Source organism: Triturus cristatus, chromosome 5_2 (genome assembly GCF_964204655.1).
Source record: "Triturus cristatus chromosome 5_2, aTriCri1.1, whole genome shotgun sequence".
NCBI classification, from domain to species: domain Eukaryota; kingdom Metazoa; phylum Chordata; class Amphibia; order Caudata; family Salamandridae; genus Triturus; species Triturus cristatus.
Window position 1 is genome coordinate 1,078,454,465 of NC_140588.1, and position 25,338 is coordinate 1,078,479,802.

The following is a 25,338-nucleotide window of genomic DNA, read 5'->3' on the forward strand; positions in this document are numbered from 1 at the left end:
GAGGAGGTGCATATTAAAATCTCCTGAAATAATTAACGTAGCGTCTGATTACTTCCCATAGTGCAGTAAATTGAGATGTCTTGTAAGAGTTTTTTGGACTTAGACAGACGTTTATGAGTATTATAGGTTGTTTAAGGGATAATTTGATGCACAGAAGCCACGCCAATTGGAAATCAATTTCATGATGTTTGACGTCCAAGCTTTAAGAAACGTAGATGGATAAGCCGCTACTTGCGCGACCAAAGCATGACTTATGGGATGCAAAGATCAAATATTCGTAATAACCAATTAGGGGTTCCTTTTCCATATTCCATGTTTCTTAGAACATTAAAACATCAAAGTCGCTAAAAAAGGTTACTGTATCTAGATCCTCTATAAGGGTTTTCAGACTGTTAGTATTCCCCGAGCAAATATTACAAGTTTTTATGTCCTTAGTTATGCCCTTTAAGCATCATTTGTGTGTGTCAGCTCTCCCTTTTGTAAGCGTTTTAGGAAGCCAGCTCCAGTCATCACTGAGGGATATATTTTTCTTTAGCTCCTCACACACACACACATGAGTGCCCGGGTTGCAACTTGTAATCTTGATCCCAGATGACAGATCTAAATTTGATAGTGGCCCTGAAGCTCCTTTCAATACCCTAGAATGACCTATTGATCTCATACTTATTGCAGAATCCATTGAGACAGGGCTAGTGATTGGTAACTTCGGGATCAGCACAGTTGGATATTGATTTTCACTGATTTTCCATATTTTGATGCCCCATTTCTCAAATTGTGATTTATTTGCTAATATTTTTCTAACGGTCTCTTCTCGGTGCCAAGTTGTAAAAGTTATCTCTTTGGTGGGATTGTTAATATCAAGTTTAAATTCAACCAAATCTAAGTCTTCCTATGTTAGATCTTTAAACTCTGGGATTGCATTCAACAGTTTCAGAATATTACCACGATTCAAAATATCATGGGGGCCTCTTGAAGTACACCATGGGGAGAACGCTAGTTTCATAGTTGCATCTGAATATTTGTTGTTCACTGGTTTTTCTTTTTTTATGTTATCAGCGATCTCAGGTGACAACTGCATGCCTTGAATGACCCAATCACCTGGCATGGTGTCGTCCACATCTGGTTGTTCAGAGGCAACTATAAGCTTGATGTTAGTTGGAATATTTTCCGAAAAGGCAACCTGGTTAACACTTTTCCCTCTGACCACATTTTGCTCCTCACGCTGCCGATCTATTTCTCTTTGGGCCAGATCGTGTCCAGTCACTTGAAAGTTGGGTGTTACATAAATTGTGACCTTGTAGAATCATGTGCCACTTCGGCGGGAGAGCGTATTTTTGCCGAACCAATTAGGCCAGCTGTAGTTTCGCGCCGACGTGATTCCAAGGATCTAAAGATTGGATAGATTTATTTTGTGGTTAGCTCAGTAGACGAGCCTACGTTTGGGGATTTTTTTGAATTCTTTATTTTGTTGTGAGGTTTCCTTAATCTTTTTCTAGCTCTTTTAGTTAGACCGTCTGGAATTATATTGGTGGTTGGTGCCAGATTAGAAGTAATTTGGGAGATATTAACATCAGATACTGATGGTGGGTCCATGGATGCGTTTCCTTCCATCAAGTCCTGGGATTTCTCAGGCATGGTTTGTAAGGTCTCTCCCTTTGGGGATTGCTTTTCACTTACTATAACCTTCCTTTTTGATGAGGCTATATTATATTGGTGAGCTTTACTAGTATTAGAGCAACTTGTATTTTTTGTTGATTTTCTTCTCATCGCGGGTTTTGCCTGAGTGCTCCCAGTTTCATCTGGTTATCCCACAATTGCAGCTTTAGTATCAAGGTGAAGACCATGGTTTTGTTCGGTTAAGCCTGTTTTATCTTGTACAATTCTGTCCGACATCACCTTAACCTCTTCCACCATGGATCTTACTATGGTCGGTAGCTCTGAGATTTTATCAATCATATGGGCACAGGTGCATGTTATCAGCTGATTGTCTCTGTCTGATTGGGCTTTGGCTACCAGGTTTGATAGATGGAGCAATTTGGTATCCATCCCGGCTACGTAGATCGCCAATGTGTTTAGTAAATCCACTTGTATGTTCAGTTTGACTGAGTGAAAATTGAGAGCATCGGTGATGTTGTCCATTGTATTGAGCAAATGACCCCAAATTCCGTTTTCCGGGTCTTTTAACTTATCTTCAAAAGCACGGGTTCCATCCCAGAAATGTTCATCATATTTGGCTAGCAATGATAAGTCTGCTGAGCTGAGAGGATTGATCAAAGAATCAGCTTGCGCAAACTTACTTTGACCCTTTAAAGAAGGCGCATTCTCTACGGAAAGTTTACCTGGGACCAGGGTCGACTTGTGGTCATTATTAATGATACTGGTTCCCAAGATAAGGCTTGGTGGATCCATTTTGAGTGCATTGTTACAGCCATTTGGGCTGGAGGAGGCCTCTGGTATCATATTTTGGCAACCGCTGACAATATCTGAATTTGGCAGAGCAAGGGACACCCCCTTCAACATTGCTTCAACCTTTTACTGTCTTTTGGGCACGGAAACTGACAAAAGCCATTTGAGACAAACAAATGCAAAAATGGATTGCTTAAGAAATTACAAAAAAAGCAGTGATCACGTTTATCCCTTGTACTGATGACATTTGATTGTCTTTAAGAACAATATAATGCTTCAAATAAATGAATACATAGACTTCACCAAGCCTCATTTTTTGCCCATTGCTCGGCTGCACTCTTCCTAGCATGTTTGAGGGTGCAGGTGCAATAGTTTGCCGCACCACCACGTGTTCCAGCATCACTAATCAGTATTAAAGAAAGAGACATTGGCATGGCAGTGGTGAGTGACCTTAATCTGAGGGGCATTTTAGTATCAGGGAAAAGCTCCTAGTTGCGTGGCCAGGAAGTCAGTGAGCTACAAGAGGGTTTCTATGTGGTGTAAAGTATCCCAGGCCCTGTGTAGCTGCCTGAAACCGTCATGCTATACATTACCTTTCCGTGGACACTGAGGTACACTCAGGGTGGCTCCCTCATGACATATCCTAACAGGCACTGTTTCCAGCTGTGGACTTTCCTGTGCCAACCAAGTGCATTCTGGGATTTGCAGCCTTGGTGTGCTTGTATTGGCCTAATACGACTTAAGGACGTCACAGTAATGACTGTGGGTGAAATGTCCAAGACTAGGAATTGTGTCCGTGATTCCATGGAGGGAGGTGGTGTTGTGATTCTGTGCCTGCTCTGTTGCGCTGTTGCTTCTCACACTGTGGCTTTTCTTACCACTGCTGCCAGTGTGCTACCTCACTTCATGTCACCACGTGCGATGGAAGCACGCACAGACAAGAACACCCAGAATGGAAGTGACAACACAAGAAGTGCAGAATCCCGAGTAATTAACAATAACCCAGTTTGGGTGGAAAACATGGCGGCCAGTGAATAGCAGGTCGCAGGTGTGCTCCCGGGCCGTCCGTGAATTTTTAGTGCGGAACTCAACATAGGACTGCAAGCTTTGAGTTTGCCCCTAGAAAGGAAGATAAAATAGATGGCCCGCATCGTTTGCTCAATATTGCATATTAAATCTTATCTTGCTGGTTTCGTTTTCGGGTCTGCTCGGTACTTGGCTCCCGTGTGGTTGGAAGGGCCGGCCTCAGTGAAGCCGATGGCGGAGCGGGGGCTCGGTAGGAGCTCGGCGAGCGAGGTGGTGGTGTTTTCATCAGCTAACACGGCGCCGGAGCGGGTGTGGCCCGGGAGCACACCTGCGACCTGCTATTCACCGGCAAAGGAGACAGCTGGGAGGCAGGTGAAGCTGAGAAGGATAGAGAGATACTTCGAATACGAGATAGGAGGCAAAAGGGCAAGAAAAGTGGGAGGGGAGAGAAGGGGAGGGAGTGTGGGGAGACAGAGAAAGTAGAAAAAGGAGTAAAAGCAGGGGTCTGCGAAACCCCATTCAATACAGTGAATAAAACGACCCCCCTCCCTCCTAAAACAAAACATAGGAAAACCCCACAAGAGCCCATACAGAACAAAAAATTGCAAAGCCTTAAAGTTAAAATTACTCCCTCTCTCAAAACGTATTTTAGAGTCCTTCCGAAAATACTAATCTTGGGCGAAAACACGATGGCGGGGTCAAAGAACAACCTGGCGAAGCAAGCTGAGAGACAGCTAACTTTCCCTGAAGAGTCCCCAGTCTGTCTAGAGGGGAAAAGGGATGTATGATGTTACAACGCATGCTTTTACAACGCATGCTGTTACAACGAAATTTTTACAACGCAAATGCAGTGACAACGCAAGTCTTTACAACGCAAGTCTTTACATCGACTTGCACTAGATGGCGTGCTAACATTAAAAAAGTGTAATTTACTATTCTAACTCCAGTCCACGTAACAGTAGGGAAGGTGTTTGGATAGTAAACTACACTATTTTTAATGTTAGCACGCCATCTAGTGCAAGTCGATGTAAAGACTTGCGTTGTAATGGCATGCGTTGTCAATGCATTTGCGTTGTAACAGTTTCGTTGTAATGGTAATGCGTTGTAAAAGTTGCGTTGTAAAGGTTGTTCCCCGGGGAAAAGGCACAAAGCAGGAGGGCCACAAGAAAACTCTGATAATGAACTGAATAGGCCAGCCCCTAATCTTGAAAAAAAATCTGAAAAGGGTTTAAGCCATCCAGATGTGTCAGTGGGTGCGCTTCTAGCAGCACTATCAGATGAAATTAGGAACAGATTCGAGATATCTGAGTCTAACCAGCTAGAGATAAAAAAGGCTTGCGAAGTGATGGAAAAGAAGATCGATGACCTCAGTTGTAGAACAATAACCCTAGAGAAGGAGGTCAAAGACCTTCGAGAAACAGTGCAGGCAAATTGTGCTGCGATCGATAAATTAAAGACTGTTGAAAAAGAGAATATGGACAGAGTGGAAAGGTTGGAAAATTTCCAGAGACGCATTAACTTGAAGATTTTGAAGGTGCCTGAAGGTAGAGAAGGGGATGATATTAAATCTTATGTCGTAAAGTTGATCAAGAATAAACTCCAGTTGGAAGAGTCAGAAGAGAAAATAGCAAGAGACCTACAACGAGTTCATAGAGACCCTTTGAGACTCAACACAAATAGGGCAAAGCCCAGGAAGATCTTACTGAACTTTCTAACTTACACATTAAAATAGAAAATTCTCTCGAAAGCCCTGGGGATGAAATCAATGGAGGTGGACAGTGCCAGGTACCAGATAAGATCGGACGTTTCTGTTACCACCTCTAAGAGGCAATGGGAGATGGGGCAAAGGATAGATAGTTTGAAACGCCTGGGCGCGTCAGTACAGCTAAGATTCCCCGCCTATTTAAAGGTTATGTTCAATAACAAGATGCACATCTTTCACTCTGTAGATAAGCTAGACGACGTCATTAAAAGTTTCCAATCAGGGAGTTAGGCCTTTCTACTACTGGTTTTAAACACTGCTATGTTTCGACAGCGGTTATGGAAGGGTCTAATTTGTTTTCTTTATATCAAACTCATGGGTATAAACTAAATTGAATTAAGTCACAAATATGTGAATTTATAGGCAAACTCACACTGTAGTGGAAACAATACTTTAATTAATTTTTCCCTTGTTTTCTTACACACGTTCGTTCCGAGGGGGAAGCACCCATATGGCCATGAGCCATGTAGTAGTTGGGGAGGGTTTTCCAGGGGTTGGGGATTTGGGGGGGTGCACAGGGTGGGGAGCAGTGGGAAAAAAAAAAGATCCTCAGATGCCTCTAAACCTCTTTTTTCAGAACTGATTAGTCTCTCTCCGTTTTTTTTTTCGCCCTTGTGATTTCTTTTATTTTTAAGATAGATGGGTGAAAAGAGAAGCAATACAAATTCTTTCATGAAATGTAAATGGTCTTAGGGTACGAGGGAGGAGGGACAAAATATTAAAATATCTAAAAGACTGCCCAGCCCAGATTATTATATTGCAGGAGACACATCTACCAGATAGGGAGGGCCTGGATCTTTTCAGGTGCCAAAGCTGGATCTCTCAAGTAGCTTGTACATCGCACTCGGCTGTGACAAAAGGGGTTGCCATTTTAGCAAAGAGAGGGTCGCAAGTGGTTTTTGATTCCTATATCTCAGATAAAGCCGGAAGATGGTTACTGGTTAAGGTAAATGTTTCAGGTTATCCTTTCACTCTAGTGGGATATTACGGCCCCAATCACGATGATGTTTCCCCTCTGGGGGAGTTACTAGCGGAACTAGTTGACTCTTCGGATCCAATTATTATGGCTCGAGATTTCAATGCAGTTTTAGACCACAATTTAGATAGGACTTCACGTAGTAGAGCCCGTGTTAACCCAAAAATGTCAATGCTTATCAAACAAATAATGTCCCAGTTGCGATATCTGGAGGCAGAAGGTGGGGCAAAGAAAGGGTTTCACATTCTATAATCAAAAATATACAAATCAGTCTAGGATAGATTATTTTCTTACTGATAGTAATCTGACTAAATGGATTGACAAGGTCGAACGTGTGGGTGTTCATCTGTCCGACCATTCGGCAGTGATTCTACATTTAAAACGATACGAGAAAGCCTCCCAATCTAGATGGACTCTAGACCGCACTAATCTACAGGATGAGGACGTAATAGCAACATTGTCCAGAGAAACAGAAGAGTTTTTTCATTTTAATCATGGGTCAGCCTCATATGGAATAATTTGGGACGCTTATAAAGCTTTTCTTTGAGGCAGATTAGGGACAATAGCGGCTGGAAGAAGGCGTTGTTACTATGAGGAGGTGTCAGCAGTAGAGGAACAGCTCCGGTTTTTAGAGAAAGATCTGACCGACCCTATGATAGATGAAGAAGCTCGGGAGAATCTATTACAAAAAGTGCAGACAGTAAAATCTAAATTGCCGACAATTTTACATGAAAGGGTGAGAAAAAACTTGGAAGGCAAGCAAGCTGGCTCACTTTGAATATAGTGAAGGCTACAGTAAGCTGTTGGCCTGGAAGGCTAAAAAAGAACAGGCGAGGAATAGAATTGACCAGGTCAAATGTGATAGCACAGATGCCCTTACTAGTGACAGCGAGGAGATCGAGCAGGCTTTTCATAAGTATCACAGCAGGGTGTATCAAGAAGATCGAAAACCCACTCAAGATGAGGTTGGAGCTTGGTTAGGTCAGGGCTCAAGAAAGACCCTTACAGACGAAAAGAACAGGCTTTTGAATCAGGAAATTAAGGAAGGGGAGATTGAACTTGTGTTAAGACAAGGAAAGAAAGGAAAAGCCCCAGGACCCGATGGCTTACCCCTTGAAGTCTATAAAGCTATTGCAAACACATTTAAACCTATTTTTTCAGAAATCTTTAATGACTTTTTTTTATCAACGGGCAGAAATGCCCGCCTCTTGGAATGAGGCAAATATTTCCCTGATTTTGAAGCCTGGCAAATGTCCAGCTAGCTGTGATTCGTATTGGCCGATATCTTTATTGTGATTACAAGATTTTCGCAAAGATACTGGCCGATAGGTTGAACGGTTCCATTGCGGAGTTGATCCATTTAGACCAAAAAGGTTTTATACGTGGAAGGTTTTTAAAGGAGTTAACTTTTTCTCTGATAGGTTCAATAGATCTGGCATCTACCTATGAGCTTCCTCTTGCGGTCATAGCTTTAGATGCCACTAAAGCTTTTGACCGAGTTAACTGGGATTTTTTGCAGTCTGTGTCAAAATCAGTGAACTTGGGCCAAAATTTTTGCAGAGTATTGGAAGCCATATGTAGGTCCCCAAAAGCTAGATTATTGATCAATGGTTCATTGACGGACCCGGTTTTCATTACCAGAGGCATGAGGCAGGGGTGTCCTCTATCACCACTCCTGTTCAATTTATACATAGAGCCTCTGGCCAGAAAAATCAGGGAAGACCCGGAGATTTTACCTTTCCAATTTGCGGGATGGAGTAGGAAACTGGGTTTATATGCAGACGATATTCTTATTTACACAACCAACCTCCAAAACACCTTAAGTCTTATTACGGTATTAACAGCGGACTGTGTGAAAGTATCGGGATACGACATAAATAAAAGCAAGACCGAAATTATGTCCTGGAATCTAGAAACAGGGGAAGTTGCTAAAAAAGAAGTAATGAGATATCTAGGGGTTATGATCCCACATGATATTTCTAAACTAACAAGAATTAATTTGGAAAAGGCAAAAAAAGAGATTAGTGGGCTTTTAAAAATTTGGGCACATCTCCAGCTTACTCTGCTAGGCCGAGTTAATCTAATAAAAATGATGATTCTCCCCAAGCTAACCTTCTTGTTTGACACTATTCCTCTCCCCTTTGAAAGTGAAACGCTTAAAAAACTGCATGGTCAAATTAGCAGTTTTATATGGGCGAGTAGAGGTCCAAGAATAGCCTGGAAGAAATTAAGAAGGAGGGCGGAGAAAGGGGGCCTAGCATTGCCAGACCTGCTTTTTTATTCTTGGGCTTTTTTATTAATAAACGGGAAAAGGCTATTAAACACACCCACACAATCGGAAACTGGGAGACTGTTGGGAGTTATGTCAAGATAGGAGCCAGGAGGCAGCCAAAGTTTTATGTTTAAGTACCCTAAATACTTCAAGAAAGTTAGGCTGAAGATCCTGAGAGGCCTAGCTGAGTCCTGGTATAGGGTCAGAAAAGCTCTTAAGATATCATATTATAGTTCTAGGGCTCCCATCTGGGACTCACCAGGCTCACCGGGATGGGCAAAAGAAGTTTTGGCCAGGCCTTTGAGAGAGGCAGGCTTAACAAGCTGGAACCATATCACATTGGATTCGCAACTAATAAGCTGGGAAACGTGTAATTACCTGTCGAACCAGCAAGTATCTAGATTTAAATATATACAAATACGGAGTTGGTTCCAAGATGTAATCTTGGTGATAGGAAACACAAATGAATTGGAGGACAGACTTCTGGATGAGACAATTACTAAAAAAGAACTGGCGATGATTTACTGGCTGCTGGTTGAGCTGGAGGATGGTGTTTTTACATTACCTACGGAATTATGGGGAAGATGCTTGCGGGAGTCTTCGCTGGAAAATAAGTGGCAAGTATCAATGTCTATGCTTTTTAAAATTGTAAAACCTGCACACCTAAGGAGAAATCCCCTTTTCTCCATCCACAGAGCTTATTGGTCGCCACAGAGGTTGTCAAAGTTCGGGAGAGGCGGTGATGTTGCCTGCCCAAAGTGCGGTAGTTTGAAAGGAGACGACGTGCATATGTTTGTGGATTGCCCTGAGATCCAGATATTTTGGTCTGACGTGAGTAAGGCTCTGTCCTCTATGTTGGGTTCTGACATCAAGGTAAGCGCTCTGTCGATTATTTTTGGCTGTCAAGACTCCCTTGAAGGATCCACAGAGAACAAGGCAAGGCTGTGTTTTTACTCTGTTACTAGCACGCAGAGAAATTTGCAAGCAGTGGATTTCTGTATCTCCTCCCAGGTTCCTTGATTGGGTGTCTTCTATTAAAGACATGAAGGTTTTTAAAAAGCACAATTTTTGGTCTCCTGTTTTTGAGTGGTGTGAACAACAAACAAATGCTGATATCCAATGATTATGCCTTATCTGCCTGGAACGGCTGGTCTGGTTGTTCTATCCTTTTTCTTTGCTTCCCAATCTGTGCTTCGGCTCACGGGGGATTGCAGTGGAGTGATAACAAGGGAGTCGAGGTTGGAAGACGGCGCTTCTTTTTATTCCAGGGCGGGAACAATTCTGAAGCATGCGTCTCCTCTCTCCTCTCCCCGCTCCTTCCAGCATAAATGTACAGAAGGGCATGGTACTTTCCATTTTACTGGTGCAAGTGGAATGGTACTTTCTTTTCTTTTAAGAGGCAAATGAGGATTTACAAAAAAACCCAAAAAGAAACACCCAGAATGCATTAAGTTATCACACAGATGTCCAAGAATGGAAACAGATGTTCCTGATGAAATGGAGACAGAAGGCTGCTCGAGCTGTAAGCATTCTGTCTGTCCTATGAAAGGACGTGCTGCATCAGCTGTAGAGGACCTGCTCTGTGTGAGGGAAGCTTGCGATGCTGCTGCTGCACTTGTTCTGTCCACTATTTAGGTTCCATTGTTTCTGGCACTGATGGACTTGTTATGTGTCTGCAAGGGAAGCTTGCGATGCTCCTGCTACACTTGTTCTGTCCGCTAGTGAGGGTGCCATTGTTTCTGGCACTGCTGGAATGGTTAAGAGTTTGCAAGGGAAGCTTGCCATGCTGCTGCTGCAGCACTTGTTCTATATGCTAGTGAATGTTCCATTGTTTCTGGCACTGCTGGACTTGTTAAGTGTCTGCGAGGGAAGCTTTCGATGCTCCTGCTGCAGCACTTATTCTATTCGCTAGTGAGGGATCCCTTGTTTCTGGAACTGATGTACTTGTTAAGTGTCTGCGAGGGACGCTTTCGATGCTTCTGCTGCAGCACTTATTCTATTCGCTAGTGAGGGATCCCTTGTTTCTGGAACTGATGTACTTGTTAAGTGTCTGCGAGGGACGCTTGCCACACTCCTGCTGTGGCACTTATTCTATCCGCTAGTGAGGGATCCCTTGTTTCTGGAACTGATGTACTTGTTAAGTGTCTGCGAGGGACGCTTGCAACACTCCTGCTGTGGCACTTATTCTATCCGCTAGTGAGGGATCCCTTGTTTCTGCAACTGCTGGACTTGTTAAGTGTCTGCGAGGGAAGCTTTCGATGCTCCTGCTGCGGCACTTATTCTATCCGCTAGTGAGGGATCCCTTGTTTCTGCAACTGCTGGACTTGTTAAGTGTCTGCGAGGGAAGCTTTCGATGCTTCTGCTGCGGCACTTATTCTATCTGCTAGTGAGGGATCCCTTGTTTCTGGAACTGATGTACTTGTTAAGTGTCTGCGAGGGAAGCTTTCGATGCTTCTGCTGCGGCACTTATTCTATCCGCTAGTGAGGGATCCCTTGTTTCTGCAACTGCTGGACTTGTTAAGTGTCTGCGAGGGAAGCTTTCGATGCTTCTGCTGCGGCACTTATTCTATCCGCTAGTGAGGGATCCCTTGTTTCTGGAACTGATGTACTTATTAAGTGTCTGCGAGGGATGCTTGCATTGCTGCCACTGGGCTGGACCCAACCTCAAATAAATTTCCAAAATAATATTTTGGGGTAGAGCCATTCTCTCTAAAGTCATCTTTAAATCCTATCCCACAACAAGCAATGTTATGGGATGAATGTCAGCTACAATCCACCGTTGGTCAAACATTTTCAAAACACATACGCAAGAGCCCTCAGCTCCAATACAAAGTTGTCTTTCTTTGAGATGCTGTTTCCCCCCATGATCAGTGGCCAGTGTACTCAAAAATGCATGTCCACATTACCCTTCCACAAAGGTCACTGTATGAGAAGGAGGGAGGGGCCTCACATGAAGTTTGTAACCAGGGCAATGCAAAAGCTTCGGAGAGACCTTGGGAGAAGGCAGAGATGCTGTGCTGCTGCCGTACAGGAGAAGCCGGTTCAGCAGCTTGATAAAGTGCTCACAGCCGGGCAGGCGGAGGAGCTTGGCTTGGAGAGTTTGCGGAGGAAGAGCCAGCACTTAATTTGAGCTGGTGGTTTCCAGTGCTCGGCACTGGCACTTAATTGGCAGCACCGGCACTTATGACAGTCTACCACATGGTGGCGCTGTTTGTCTGATTTAGAGTGAGCACAACAATAGTTGTTTACTAATTCATTACAGGTTAACAATGCTAAATACCTACCGCCTATGCTAATTGTATAGCTTTGAGGGCCTGGAATAGTCTGAATTGTCACACTTGTAGGAGTGTGATGGTTAGTTGTTGTGTTGGTGGAGCCAATGGCAGCGCTGTCAGGGGCAATGGGTGGAGTAGGCTGCAGTGGCCTCATGATGAGGGCCCTGGCACTTACCTTTTTACAAATTAATCACTGGGAACAGCAGAGGGACTGGTGGAGGGCAATGGTACTATGTCTCTCCTGGTGTATCTCAGCGCCACCTGCCGGCAGAGGACAGGAACGGCAGTGAAAACAAAAGGGGAGGGGTTCATACACGTACCTTTCAATGCGGAGCAGGGCCAATGCACAAATAATGACCAACAAGATGGAAAAACAAATGATGCTGATGTTCTGTGTGGTCAGGAACCCATCGGACTCTGGAAGAGATGGCAAAGCAGAGAAAAGTGAGGAGGGAGGAGCTATAGAAATTAGAGTAGATTCATAGATGCCCCTGGAAACTGAAGGCCCCTCTAACCAGGCAACTGGCACACTCAGACATATCTGGTGGTCCTATATGATCATTCAAACATTATAGAATGAGTTCCAGGGTCACTTCAAAGGGACGTTGGGACGACCGGTACCCGCTGACCCCAGCATGTTGATTCTGTGAATCAAACTACCTGATATTGAGGGTGCGACGGCTACCAATTGGGCATTCATTCATCACGTGGCAGGAGCAGCCAAGCATTTTATTGTGTTATTTTGGTAAATGTTTGAACCCTCCTGATTGCATCATGGTTTAACCCCTTCGCTGCTAGGCCTTTTCCCCCACTGTGCTAAGCCCTTTTTTGGCTATTTGGGGTAGTTCGCGCTTAGGCCCCTGTAACATTTTGACCACATGAGGTATCCATGCCGAATTTGTGTCCTTTTCTTCCAACATCCTGGGGATTCTAAAGGTACCCAGGGTTTGTGGATTCCCCTGGAGGGGACCTAGAAATTAGCCAAAACACAGCTAAATACAAAAAAAGGGTTTGTGGGGCTGAAATCACCATTTCCCCAGCTTTTAGGGAATGACAGATTTTTGTCAGCAAACCAAAATGTTTTATACAGTTTTGGCATTTTTCTGGGACATAGCCTATGTTTGCTATTTTTTGTGCTTTCAACCTCCTTCCAGTTAATGGTAGAAATGGATATGAAAGCAATAATGCATCCTGGAAAGCTATACATTTTAGAAAGGTAGACAAAATTCTGAATACAGCAAGGGGTCATTTGTGTAGATCCATCAAGGTAACTTACTGGTTGTGGGGGATATATAGGACTTTTAGGTTCACCAAGAACCCAACGAACCCAGAGGCAAAAACTGAGCAGTGTCTTGCAATGGTTTTTTATTATGTACCGGGTATATAGCAATTATTCTGGGAAAATGTATACATGGAAAAATCGGTATGAAAGACCCCTATGTATTTCTGAAATGGGAACAAAATGTAGAGTTTAGAAACAGTACATATTTGCACATTTCCGAAATTGGGAATTCGGAAATCAATGGGTAATAACAGTTGCTTTGCAAATCTGAATTACCCTAAGTCTCCTGATAAAAATGGTACCTCACTTGTGTGGGTAGGCATAGTGCCCACAGAACGAAACGGATGAAAAGGCAACGTGAACACACCTCATTTTCACAATGAAAAATTACCCTTTTTTTTGCAAAGTGCCTTGCTGTAGGTTTTGAACCCTAGCTCTGCCGGCACCTAGGGAAACCTAGCAAACCTATACATTTTTGAAAACTATACACCCAGGGGAATCCAGGATGGGGTGACTTGACTGGCTCTCACCAGGTTCTGTTAAGAAATTGTAAAAAAACCCACATTTTCCTCACATTTCTGTGGTGGAAAGTTCAGGAACTGCGTGGATCTACAAATTTCCACCCACCCTGCGTTCCCCAAAGTCTTCCGAGTAAAATGGTACCTCACTTGTGTAGGTAGGCCTAATGCCCGCGACAGGAAACGGCACAAAACGCAACATGGACACACCACAGTTTCACAGTGGAAAATGACCCTTTTTTGGCAAAGTGCCTAGCTGTAGTTTTTGAACCCTAGCTCTGGCGGGACCTAGGGAAACCTAGCAAACCTATACATTTTTGAAAACTAGACACCTAGGGAAATTCAGGATGAGGTGACTTGACTGGCTCTCACCAGGTTCTGTTACCCAGAATCCCTTCACAAAAAGGACAAGGTACACCCTGCTTGAGAAAGATAATAAAAAGGCAATTATACCTCTGCACAACCACCTATTCATCAAGCACACATACATACCGGTTGGATTTGGCACGAGGGTGAGTGATGGTTCAGTATATACAGTTGTATTAACCAGAGATTTCACAAAAATGAAATACACTGTTTGTTGGACAGGCCACACGAAGGGCTTGCTCCCTCCCCGCATGACAGGGCCCGAGCCCGGTCCGCCAGGTGTTATCCACAAGAATCACCCGCACCCCGTCTCCCAACGGAACTCCTGCCCCCGGACCCCCATGTGTCACGGGACCTAACCACCTCCGGCTTTCCCGGCCGGATCAAGCCGCCATCTTGGGCCCTGCGCCACGAGGCCGCGTGGCCTCCACCCGACCCCAACCCTGGGCCTGGCCGGCCCCGACATCCCGGCACCACCATCCACCCAGGAGGTGAGCGGACCACTTGGCAGGTCAATGGGAGAACGAAGCGTCAAGGGCTCTCCCCCGCCAGGTGCCGATCGCCTCCAGCTCCCCCAGGCACTGGCTCCACCCCCTGCTGGGTGTCTGGACACCTTCATCCCGGACCCTCCGACCTCCAAGTGCGAGGGTCCGGACATCAAAGGGCGCCAGACCTATAACTAGGGCAGCCCTGGAGCAGGAAGGCAGTTGTATCCTGGAGTCGAGAGACACCGAGAGAACTCAGCCTTGACGGACTACTGGCGCTGCCATAGCCTGCCTTGTGAACTATCGTCCTGCCTGCTGGCGCTGCCGCGGCCTTCTGCAACATCCATCCTCGTCGGGACCTGCTGGCGCTGCCGCGGCCCGTTGTAACGACCACCTTCACCGGGACCTGCTGGCGCTGCCGCGGACCGTGTAACGGCCATCTTCACCTGGACCTGCTGGCGCTGCCGCGGACCGTGTACCGACCATCTTCACTGGGACCTGCTGGCGCTGCCGCGGTCCGTCCAAGCTAGAACACCAAGCTCGAGGATTGTGAGCTATTTCATCATACCATCTCAACTACCAGACTGTCCCGCTACCCCCCTTTTTCCCACCTTGAGAGACTCGAATCGAGGGGACCTCTGAGTCCAGACCTCCTTGTACCATTTCATCGTACCTTAAGAAATTGCCTATAAAGAACGCTAAATCTTCTCCCTGTGTGGTGTCTGTCTGTGGGGGGGAAGTTATTTATCTGTACGATCGCTGGAGACGGCTCTCCCCGGAGACCTCTCCCCTTGTCCTCGGCCGACCCTCCCGGTCCGTCTAACATTGGTGGCCAGCGGCGCGATCCGAATCAACGCGTAATCGTACAGAGAGTAGCTCACCCCACGACAAAACCACGATGTCAGCCAAAGATAGCGGTTCCACTGAAAAGTTTCAAATGGATAAATTGGAAGAATATAGCCACCGCGAACTTAAACAATTCTGTATGGAACTAGGCATTGCTACCACCGGCCTGAGTACCAAAGACGATTTGAAGCGCGCCCTCGAGTCGTGGGCAGAAACCGGGGTCACCGGATCCTCCGACCAAAACAATGTCGCACCAGAGGGGAACGCCACGGCTCCCGAGGAGCGGGGAACGGGTCTCTCGCAGGAGGAGATCCAAGAAAGAGAAAGAACCAGATTACACGAGTTGGAAATGGCACGACTCAAGATGGACGGTGAACTAAAGTTAGCCGAGCAAAAACTAAATCTAGAACATCTGCGGCTCCGAGAAGAACGGGAAGAAAAACAGAGACAGAGAGAGCTCGAGGAAAAAAGAATAACACTCGAACACGAGCGCAAACTGGCGGAAATAGAACTTCGGAAACAAAATAAAGAACCGGGGGTGCCTGAGCGACCGCACACCCCGGGGGCAACCGAGAAAAAAGTCCACATCCCCAAGGATGTTGTCCGAGAATAGGTCCGAGAGGACGACATACAACAATGGTTCAAAGCCTACGAGATTGCCATGACCTCCCACCGGATCGACCGGAGTGATTGGGGAGCCGGCCTATGGGGGAGGTTCGTCAACGAAGGCCGCGATGCCCTACTGCAGCTCCCAGATCACCAGATGTCATCCTACGACCACATGAAGGCTGCCCTCCTCACCCGCTACGGACTCACACCCGAGATGTACCGCCAGAGGTTCAGAGACTGCACCCGAATCCCGGGTACAACTTGGGTGGAATACGTCAACTATTTCAGCCGAGCCTTCGAGGGTTGGATCAAGGGGAGCCACGTAACAACCTACGAGCAACTCTTTAACCTTATGGTATGGGAGCACCTGTCGAACAACTGCCTCGTCGAGCTCAGGCAGCACCTCCTCGACAGCAAATTGACTGACCCACGGCAACTGGCCGCCAAAGCTGACCGATGGGAAAGCACCCGAGTGGGCCGGAGAGGGCCACACGAGCAGAACCGGAACAACCAAGGTCAGCACCGTCCCCGAGGAGGAGGAGGAGGCCAGGGGCGAGGGAGAGACACCGTCCCGGCCACTTCCGCTGCCAGCACCCCGCCACCGGCCGGCCGGGGCAACCCCCCGGTGCGCCCGGGGTTCCGAGCCAACGTCACGTGCCACCGATGCCAGCGAGTCAGCCACTACGCCAATGACCCAAGCTGCCCGCAGAACCAAACACCAAAACCCCGCCAGGTAGCTGCCGCCGCCCTGGGGGAAGAACGAATATCCGAAGAGCAGGAAGAATATGAGCCGGCCCAGCAAGAGTGGGAACCGGCCGCCATGGTTCTAGCGTGCCTAGGGGGAAAAGACATGGTCCCGCGGGCTCCCCTACCCGCCAACACCCGGAAATATGGCCAGTGGGTAACCATTAATGGGAGTCGGGCCGAAGCCTTACGTGACACCGGCGCCAGTGTGACGGCCGTCCGCTGTCACCTGGTGAAGCCCGAGCAGATCCTGCCGAACATTCTCTGCCCCGTCCGCTCAGCTGACAATTCCGAAAGTCTGTGTCAAATGGCCTGCGTCCCCTTCGAATGGGGAGGGGTCTCCGGCCTGTTGAAGGTGACGGTCCGAGATGATGCCCCCGTGGACTGCCTCCTGGGGAATGATCTTGAGAGTTCCCCGTGGGCCGCCGTCGAAAGAAGAGAGCACCTGGGGATGCTGGGCCTCCCGGACTGGGCCTGCGTAACCACCCGGTCCATGGCCGCCCGTGCCATCCCCCGACCAGAAGAACCAGAATGGCCGGCACCTCCGCCGCCGGTCGCCCCAGTAGAGGACAACGACGATGCCGACCCACCAGAACCAACGGCAGAAGGGGTCGCTCAACCCCAGGACCTTCCCGGCCTGGCTCAGTGGCGTCAAGAAGGGGGGCCCACCCAAGAACAGTTCCGCCAGGAGCAAAAGACCTGCCCCTCCCTCGAGGGACTCCGCCAGCAAGCCAGCGCCCAGAGCGCAGGGGACTCCACCGAAACTCATTGGGTCTATTGGGATAACGACCTGCTTTACAGCGAACAAAGAATCGCGGAGCTAGGGGCCAGTCGAGTGCTGGTGGTACCTCTCCGTTTCAGAGACTTCCTACTAACTCTGGCCCACGATGTCCCCCTGGCTGGACACCTGGGCCAGGACAAAACCTACAGTCGCCTGGTGACCCACTTTTTCTGGCCGAAGATGCGGAACGACGTCCTTAACCACTGCCGGTCCTGCCCCACGTGCCAGGCCACTGGGAAGAGCGGCCGTAAGCTAAAAGCCCCTCTGCAACCCTTTCCGGTGGTCACCACCCCGTTCGAGAGAGTAGGAATAGACATTGTGGGGCCCCTGGACCCCCGCACGGCACAAGGACATAGGTTCATCCTGGTACTGGTGGACCACGCCACCCGCTACCCCGAGGCGGTGCCCCTACGAACTGTAACAGCTCCGGTGGTTGGCCGGGCCCTAATGGGGATCTTCTCCCGGGTGGGCTTCCCCCGAGAAGTCGTCAGCGACCGAGGCACGAACTTTATCTCCAAATATATGAAGTTCCTCTGGCAACAGTGCGGGGTCACCTACCGATTCACGACCCCCTATCACCCCCAAGGGAACGGACTAGGGGAGCGATTCAACCGCACCCTCAAGGGGATGATTGGGGGATTGGAAGAGCCCCTCCGTCGCCAGTGGGATGTACTCCTCCCGTGCCTCCTCTTTGCCTATCGAGAAGTTCCCCAGAAGTCCCTCGGCTTTAGCCCTTTCGAACTCCTGTACGGGCACCCTGTGCGAGGGCCCCTCAGCCTAGTCAAAGAAGGTTGGGAGATGACCCCCCTCAAGACCCCTCCAGACGTCTTCAAGTACCTCCTGGCCCTACGCAATCAGACCCGGCGCTTCAGGGAGATGGCCAAGGCGAACCTCGAGGCCAGTCAGGAGGACATGAAAAAATGGTACGACCAGAATGCCTCCTCCGTCGAATTCGAACCTGGTCAACAAGTGTGGGTGATGTCCCCCACCGAACCATGTGCCTTACAAGATAAGTGGACGGGGCCCTTCAAGGTGGTCGAGCGCAAAAGCCCCGTCACTTACCTCATCGACATGGGGACCACCCGGAACCCCCTCCGGGTCCTCCACACCAACAGACTCAAACCACACTTTGTGCGCTCAGAGCTCAGCCTCCTGATGGCTACGGACAGTGGGACGGAAGAAGACTCCGAGCCCCTCCCGGATCTCCTAAAGACTCAGGAGAACGACGGTTCCGTGGACGGGGTCCGGCTCTCCGATGCCCTCACCCCAGAGCAACGCCAGGGCTGCCGGGACCTCCTGCTGCGGTTCGCTACACTATTCTCCCTCACCCCCGGGATCACCCCTTGGTGCTTGCACGACGTGGACACCGGGGACAGCCCCCCTGTCCGACACCGGGCCTACCGCGTGCCAGATCGGGTACGGGCCTGCATCCAAGAGGAAGTGGCCAAAATGCTCACACTCGGGGTCATCGAGCCCTCGGACAGCCCCTGGGCCAGCCCGGTTGTACTGGTCCCCAAAGCCGCTGCCCCCGGCACCACTCCTGAACTGCGATTCTGCGTCGACTACCGGGGCTTGAACGCTGTCACCCGGACCGACGCTCATCCTATCCCCCGAGCGGATGAATTAATCGACCGGCTGGGGGCCGCCCGCTACCTCAGCATCTTCGACCTAACAGCGGGCTACTGGCAGATCGGTCTCACACCCCGGGCTCAGGAACGGTCCGCCTTCTCTACCCCCGATGGCCACTACCACTTCAAGGTCATGCCCTTCGGCATGAAGAATGCACCCGCTACCTTTCAACGTCTCGTGAACCAGGTCTTGGCGGGGCTCAAAGAGTTCAGCGCCGCCTACCTGGACGATATCGCTGCGTACAGCCGCCACTGGTCCGACCACCTCCTCCACCTCCAAGAGGTCCTGCAGGCCCTCCAGCGGGCCGGCCTCATGATTAAGGCCGGCAAGTGCCAAATTGGTCAAGGGTCCGTGACCTACCTCGGGCACCAGGTGAGAAGCGGACTAGTGGCCCCGCTGCAACTTAAAATTGCTGCCATCCAGTCCTGGCAGCCCCCCGTCACCCAGACCGAGGTCCGAGCCTTCTTGGGGCTCACCGGCTACTACCGGCGGTTCGTAAGAGACTACGGCAGCATTGTGGGGCCCCTCACGGGTCTCACGTCCAAAAACCAACCGAAGCGGATTAACTGGACCCCCGACTGTCAAGCGGCCTTCGAAAAGCTGAAGGCCGCCCTGTGCACCGCCCCTGTGCTCCAGGCCCCCGATTACAGTCGGGAATTCATTGTACAGACAGACGCCTCCGACCACGGCATCGGGGCAGTTCTTTCCCAGCTGAACCCCGAGGGTCATGACCAGCCGGTGGCCTTCATCAGCAGACGTCTCCTGGCCCGAGAACAGCGCTGGAGCACAATCGAGAGGGAGGCCTTCGCAGTGGTGTGGGCCCTCAAAAAGCTCCGGCCCTACCTCTTCGGTACCCACTTCCGGGTACAAACCGACCACCGACCCCTGCAGTGGTTGATGCAGATGCGGGGGGAGAACCCAAAACTACTGCGCTGGTCCATCTCCCTGCAGGGAATGGACTTCACCGTGGAACATCGACCGGGCCAAGACCACGCCAACGCAGATGGCCTGTCACGCTTTTTCCGCCTCGACGGGGAAAGTCCCCAAGAAGATGGGTGACTCTCCCCGCCTTCAGCTGGGGGGGACGCATGTTGGACAGGCCACACAAAGGGCTTGCTCCCTCCCCGCATGACAGGGCCCGAGCCCGGTCCGCCAGGTGTTATCCACAAGAATCACCCGCACCCCGTCTCCCAACGGAACTCCTGCCCCCGGACCCCCATGTGTCACGGGACCGAACCACCTCCGGCTTTCCCGGCCGGATCAAGCCGCCATCTTGGGCCCTGCGCCACGAGGCCGCGTGGCCTCCACCCGACCCCAACCCTGGGCCTGGCCGGCCCCGACATCCCGGCACCACCATCCACCCAGGAGGTGAGCGGACCACTTGGCAGGTCAATGGGAGAACGAAGCGTCAAGGGCTCTCCCCCGCCAGGTGCCGATCGCCTCCAGCTCCCCCAGGCACTGGCTCCACCCCCTGCTGGGTGTCTGGACACCTTCATCCCGGACCCTCCGACCTCCAAGTGCGAGGGTCCGGACATCAAAGGGCGCCAGACCTATAACTAGGGCAGCCCCGGAGCAGGAAGGCAGTTGTATCCTGGAGTCGAGAGACACCGAGAGAACTCAGCCTTGACGGACTACTGGCGCTGCCATAGCCTGCCTTGTGAACTATCGTCCTGCCTGCTGGCGCTGCCGCGGCCTTCTGCAACATCCATCCTCGTCGGGACCTGCTGGCGCTGCCGCGGCCCGTTGTAACGACCACCTTCACCGGGACCTGCTGGCGCTGCCGCGGACCGTGTAACGACCATCTTCACCTGGACCTGCTGGCGCTGCCGCGGACCGTGTACCGACCATCTTCACTGGGACCTGCTGGCGCTGCCGCAGCCCGTCCAAGCTAGAACACCAAGCTCGAGGATTGTGAGCTATTTCATCATACCATCTCAACTACCAGACTGTCCCGCTACCCCCCTTTTTCCCACCTTGAGAGACTCGAATCGAGGGGACCTCTGAGTCCAGACCTCCTTGTACCATTTCATCGTACCTTAAGAAATTGCCTATAAAGAACGCTAAATCTTCTCCCTGTGTGGTGTCTGTCTGTGGGGGGGAAGTTATTTATCTGTACGATCGCTGGAGACGGCTCTCCCCGGAGACCTCTCCCCTTGTCCTCGGCCGACCCTCCCGGTCCGTCTAACACTGTTAATAATTGAAAGGATGAGAAACTGAACCATTGACTCACAGCTCGTGAGCTGTGAAGCCATATGAAGGCACCAACCTCTTTACAGGCCATTCATACACCTTTCATTCATGTGACACATACAAAACCATTCACACCGCCAGCTGCAGGCCCAGCACATTACAACACTCACACCAGCAGACAGTGCCATTCAAGGGCCCATCACTTTCACACACCCACATTCCTGACACAGCAACCACACCAGCTCTCGGATTGCGTGGAGTGGCGTTTGGCTAGCAGTGTGTGTAGTGACCAGCAGCTAGTCACTACTCACACACCGCCAGCCAAGCACCAGTCCACGTACACTGCCAGCTGAGTGCCAGTCCACGCACACCGCCTGCCAAGTGCCAGTCCACACACACCGCCAGCCAAGCAACAATCCAAACACACCGCCAGCCAAGCGCCAGCCCACGCACACCGCCAGCCAAGCGCCAGTCCACACAGACCGAAACACAAGCGTCACTCCACGCACACCGCCATCACATTTAGGATTTTTTTATACAAATAAGAAAACACAAACAAATTGCAAATAGATACAAATCTACTAACACAAAATCTGAAACTAAATACACTACACAAATGCCAACCTTGAAGCTGAACAAAAAATAATAAACAATAGAGGCCAGGAAGTTCACTTTACCACTCATGGATGCTCCCAAAAATTATTTTGCGTGTGACACATTCTAAAACAAGCAGGCACACACAGCCCAGGGTTAGAAGGACACTCGGGGCAGTAAATACGAGTCTCCTTTCGTGCACCTCTTCGCCAATAGACTCTACATCTCCTACTGGGAAAGTCTTTTGAGGGTGTGGGAGGAATGTGATCAGTAAAGTGGCGATCTTTCAATCAAGCCACATCCTCCAACACTCCAACTCTAGGAACACTTGCCTGTTCCACTAGAACAAGGCTGCCTATTACAGACTCCTGAAACTTAGCAAACGTCATCTTTGACCCAGGACAAGAATCCTTGAATACAACAAAACCATTAAAGGTTGCCAAGTGGAAAAGATGGATAGCAAACTTCTTATACCAAATGTAAGCCTTACGAAGAACAGCGTAAGGTTCCAACCTCTGATCTACTCTATCAACTCCACCCATGTGCCTATTATAGTCTAAAATGCACACAGGTTTGTGCACTTCAGCAACATGACCTCAAACAGTCACAGGTGAAGTGCTTTCATCATGGATGGTAGTCAGCATGTAGACATCTCTCCTGTCTGAAAACTTCACATCAAGAAGCTCCTCGCAACGCAACGCACTGCACAAGCTTTTAACAAACAAGTTATTTTGGGAAACCTTTACGGTTAGAGCGGATTGTACCACAAGCAACAGTGTCCACTTTGGCCAATTCCCCAAACAACCGTACACCAGTGTAGAAGTTATCTACATATAAATGGTGGCCTTTGTTAAATAATCCTTTGCCAAGTTCCCACACAATTTTCTCAGTCACTCCAAAAGTGGACGGACAACGATGGGGGGGTTAATCCTGGATTCCTTACCGGTGTACACCCTGAAATTAGAGACATATTCAGTCCTACTGTCAGACAGCATATACAGCTTAATTCCATAGCAGGCCCTCTTACTAGGAATGTATTGCCTAAAAACCGAGCGGCCCTTGAACAACACCAAAGACTCATCCACTGCTATTTCTTTCCCTGGAGCAGTTCTAAAAGAATTGATCAACAAAGTGATCAATGACAGGCCGAATCTTAAAAAGACGGTCACAATCAGGGTGATCTTGTGCCAACGCTAAACCATTATCAACAAAATGCAGCATCCGAAGCATAAGCAAATACCTATCACAACTCATGACTGCTGGAAGTATAGCCGTTGCCATCAAGGGACTGCTAGACCAATATGAAGACATTGATGGCTTCCTCAGCAAGCCCATCAAAAAAGTTAAACCCAAGAACTTCTTCATCTCTTCCAGATTCCACCGGGTAGCTCTGGAGAGGGGCTTAAGGCTGGCACTGTTGTGCCTCAAAAACTGTTCGGCATACAAATTAATCTGCTCAACCATCTCTGCCAAAAATATATCGTCCATAAACAACTGAAAAAAATGTATCGCCAAAAAGTTTTCAGTATTCACTCCACACCCTGGAACACCAGTAAAGTCTGGCAATGCCGACTGCACCATGCCTGGGGCAACCCAGAGGTCATCACTTCCAACTGGAAGCCTTGCAGCCCCAGGCTGCAGCCCAGATGCCTCTTGCTGCACTATCGGCACATCAATGTCCTCCTCTAAAACAGGCACTTCATCCGCACTAAGAGTAGCTTCATCCACACTGAGAGTAGCTTCATCATCCGATGATTCTTCGTGGACAGAAAACTCACTGCCTGAATCTTCCACTTCCTCCTCTCCTCAGATGCAGAGTTGGTCTCTGAACCATGGTCAGAGGAAGACTCAAAAAGCATACCAACAACCTGCTGAGCAGTAATCCTGCGGCTGGCAATTATCCTTACTAATAAAGGAGAATGCACAAACAAGTCAACAACAACCAACACTGTGCAAAATAAGTAAGTAAAAAAATGTGTGCCTTTATCACAAAGATCTATATACTCAAAAACTATACAATTCACTTGCAAGAGACAGCTACACTCACCAGCACCTAATCTGCAGAGACACAGCAAAAACCAACGATATACCACTAGAAAGAAAAAAACAAAACCAATTACTCACAAGATAACAAAATACACATCGAGCACAAATGCAAAAAGTTTTTGACACTCAAAAAACAGACGCCAAACGTACTGCTATTATTACACCATTTGCAAAAAACACATTCATGCAGAGAAATGAAACTCATTTACATTGCACAAAAAATGTCTAAAATGCAACTACACAAACAGCAGAACCACCAGTAACGAAACCGCAACCTGGAACAGTCTAAAGAGCAAAAGCCTTGAACTAGAACAAAAAGGGAGAAATAAAGCATTACGATTGCAATTCACAAGAAATAAAACAATTAACATTATAACACGCTTTGTCACTACCCAAATGGGGGCAGAAATGCCAAATAAACAGGCAGATCTGCCCCAGGGGGCAGAATACACATGAAAAAATATATGTCCCCTGGAAGCGACCCTTGCCCAAGGGGTCGCTTCCAATTTATTTATTTTTGAATCCCTGGCTCTAGTGGGCTTTTCTGCCCCCCCCCTGGGATCAGAAACGCCCAAAAAATGCAGGCGATCTGTCCCCGGGGGGGGGGGGAGGGGGGGGGGCAGAGAAGTCTTTAAAATGATTTAGGCCCATAAGGAAACGACCCTTGCCCAAGGGGTCGCTTCCATTTAGAATTTAAAACACTCCTTGGTGTCCAGTGGGCTTTTCTGCCCCCCCCCCCCGGGGCAGAAAGGGAAAATAAACAACTGATTTTCCCCCAAGGGGGGCAGAATATACTTTTGAATAATTAAGGCCCCTGGAAGCGACCCTTGCCCAAGGGGTCGCTTCCATTTCAAAATTAAAAAACTCCCTGGTGTCTAGTGGGGTTTTCTGCCCCCCCAGGGGCAGAAAGGCCAAATTAAAAAAACGATCTGCCCCCAGGGGTGGCAGAATATACTTTTAAAATAATTAAGGTCCCTGGAAGCGACCCTTGCCCAAGGGGTCGCTTCCAATTTAATTAAAAACAATTCCCTGGCTCTAGTGGGCTTTTCTGCCCCCCCTGGGGCCAGAAACGGCCACAAAATCGGCCGATCTGTCCCCAGGGGGGCGGGGGGGGGGGGAAGTCTTAAAATCATTTAATCCCCATAGGAAGCGACCCTTGCCCAAGGGGTCACTTCCTTTTTACAAAAAAAGACATCCCTGGTGTCTAATGGAGCATTCCTGCTGCACGATCGCGACGCTGTGCGCGATCGTGCAGCAGGAATGCCCTGCATTGAGCCATCGGGGGAGAGGAAACACTGTTTCCTCTCCCCTGATGGCTCAAGGTGTCTGGATCTGCCCCCCGGCCCCACCGGAGACCAAAACTTACCTTCTCCTCCTTGGGACGCCTGGAAGCAAATGGCTTCCAGGCGTCCCAGAGCTTCCAGATGACGTCCGCGCGCGCTGTGCGCGCTGATGTCACAGGATCGCTGAGCGGGGGTCGGGGGTGGCAGCGGAAACTCTTTCGCTGCCATCCCTGCCTGGGGGTGTTGCT

At 49.1% G+C, this 25,338-nt stretch overlaps 1 protein-coding gene across 1 annotated transcript in view; it reads right to left on the reverse strand.

The window, feature by feature from the left end:
- Positions 1-25,338, reverse strand: part of IL2RG (interleukin 2 receptor subunit gamma) — a 308,376-nt gene that overhangs the window by 42,933 nt on the left and 240,105 nt on the right. Inside the window, exon 6 of the mRNA XM_085608415.1 lies at positions 12,038-12,134. Within this exon, the coding sequence (XP_085464541.1) occupies positions 12,038-12,134 (97 nt within the window). The remainder of the gene's footprint in view (positions 1-12,037; positions 12,135-25,338) is intronic.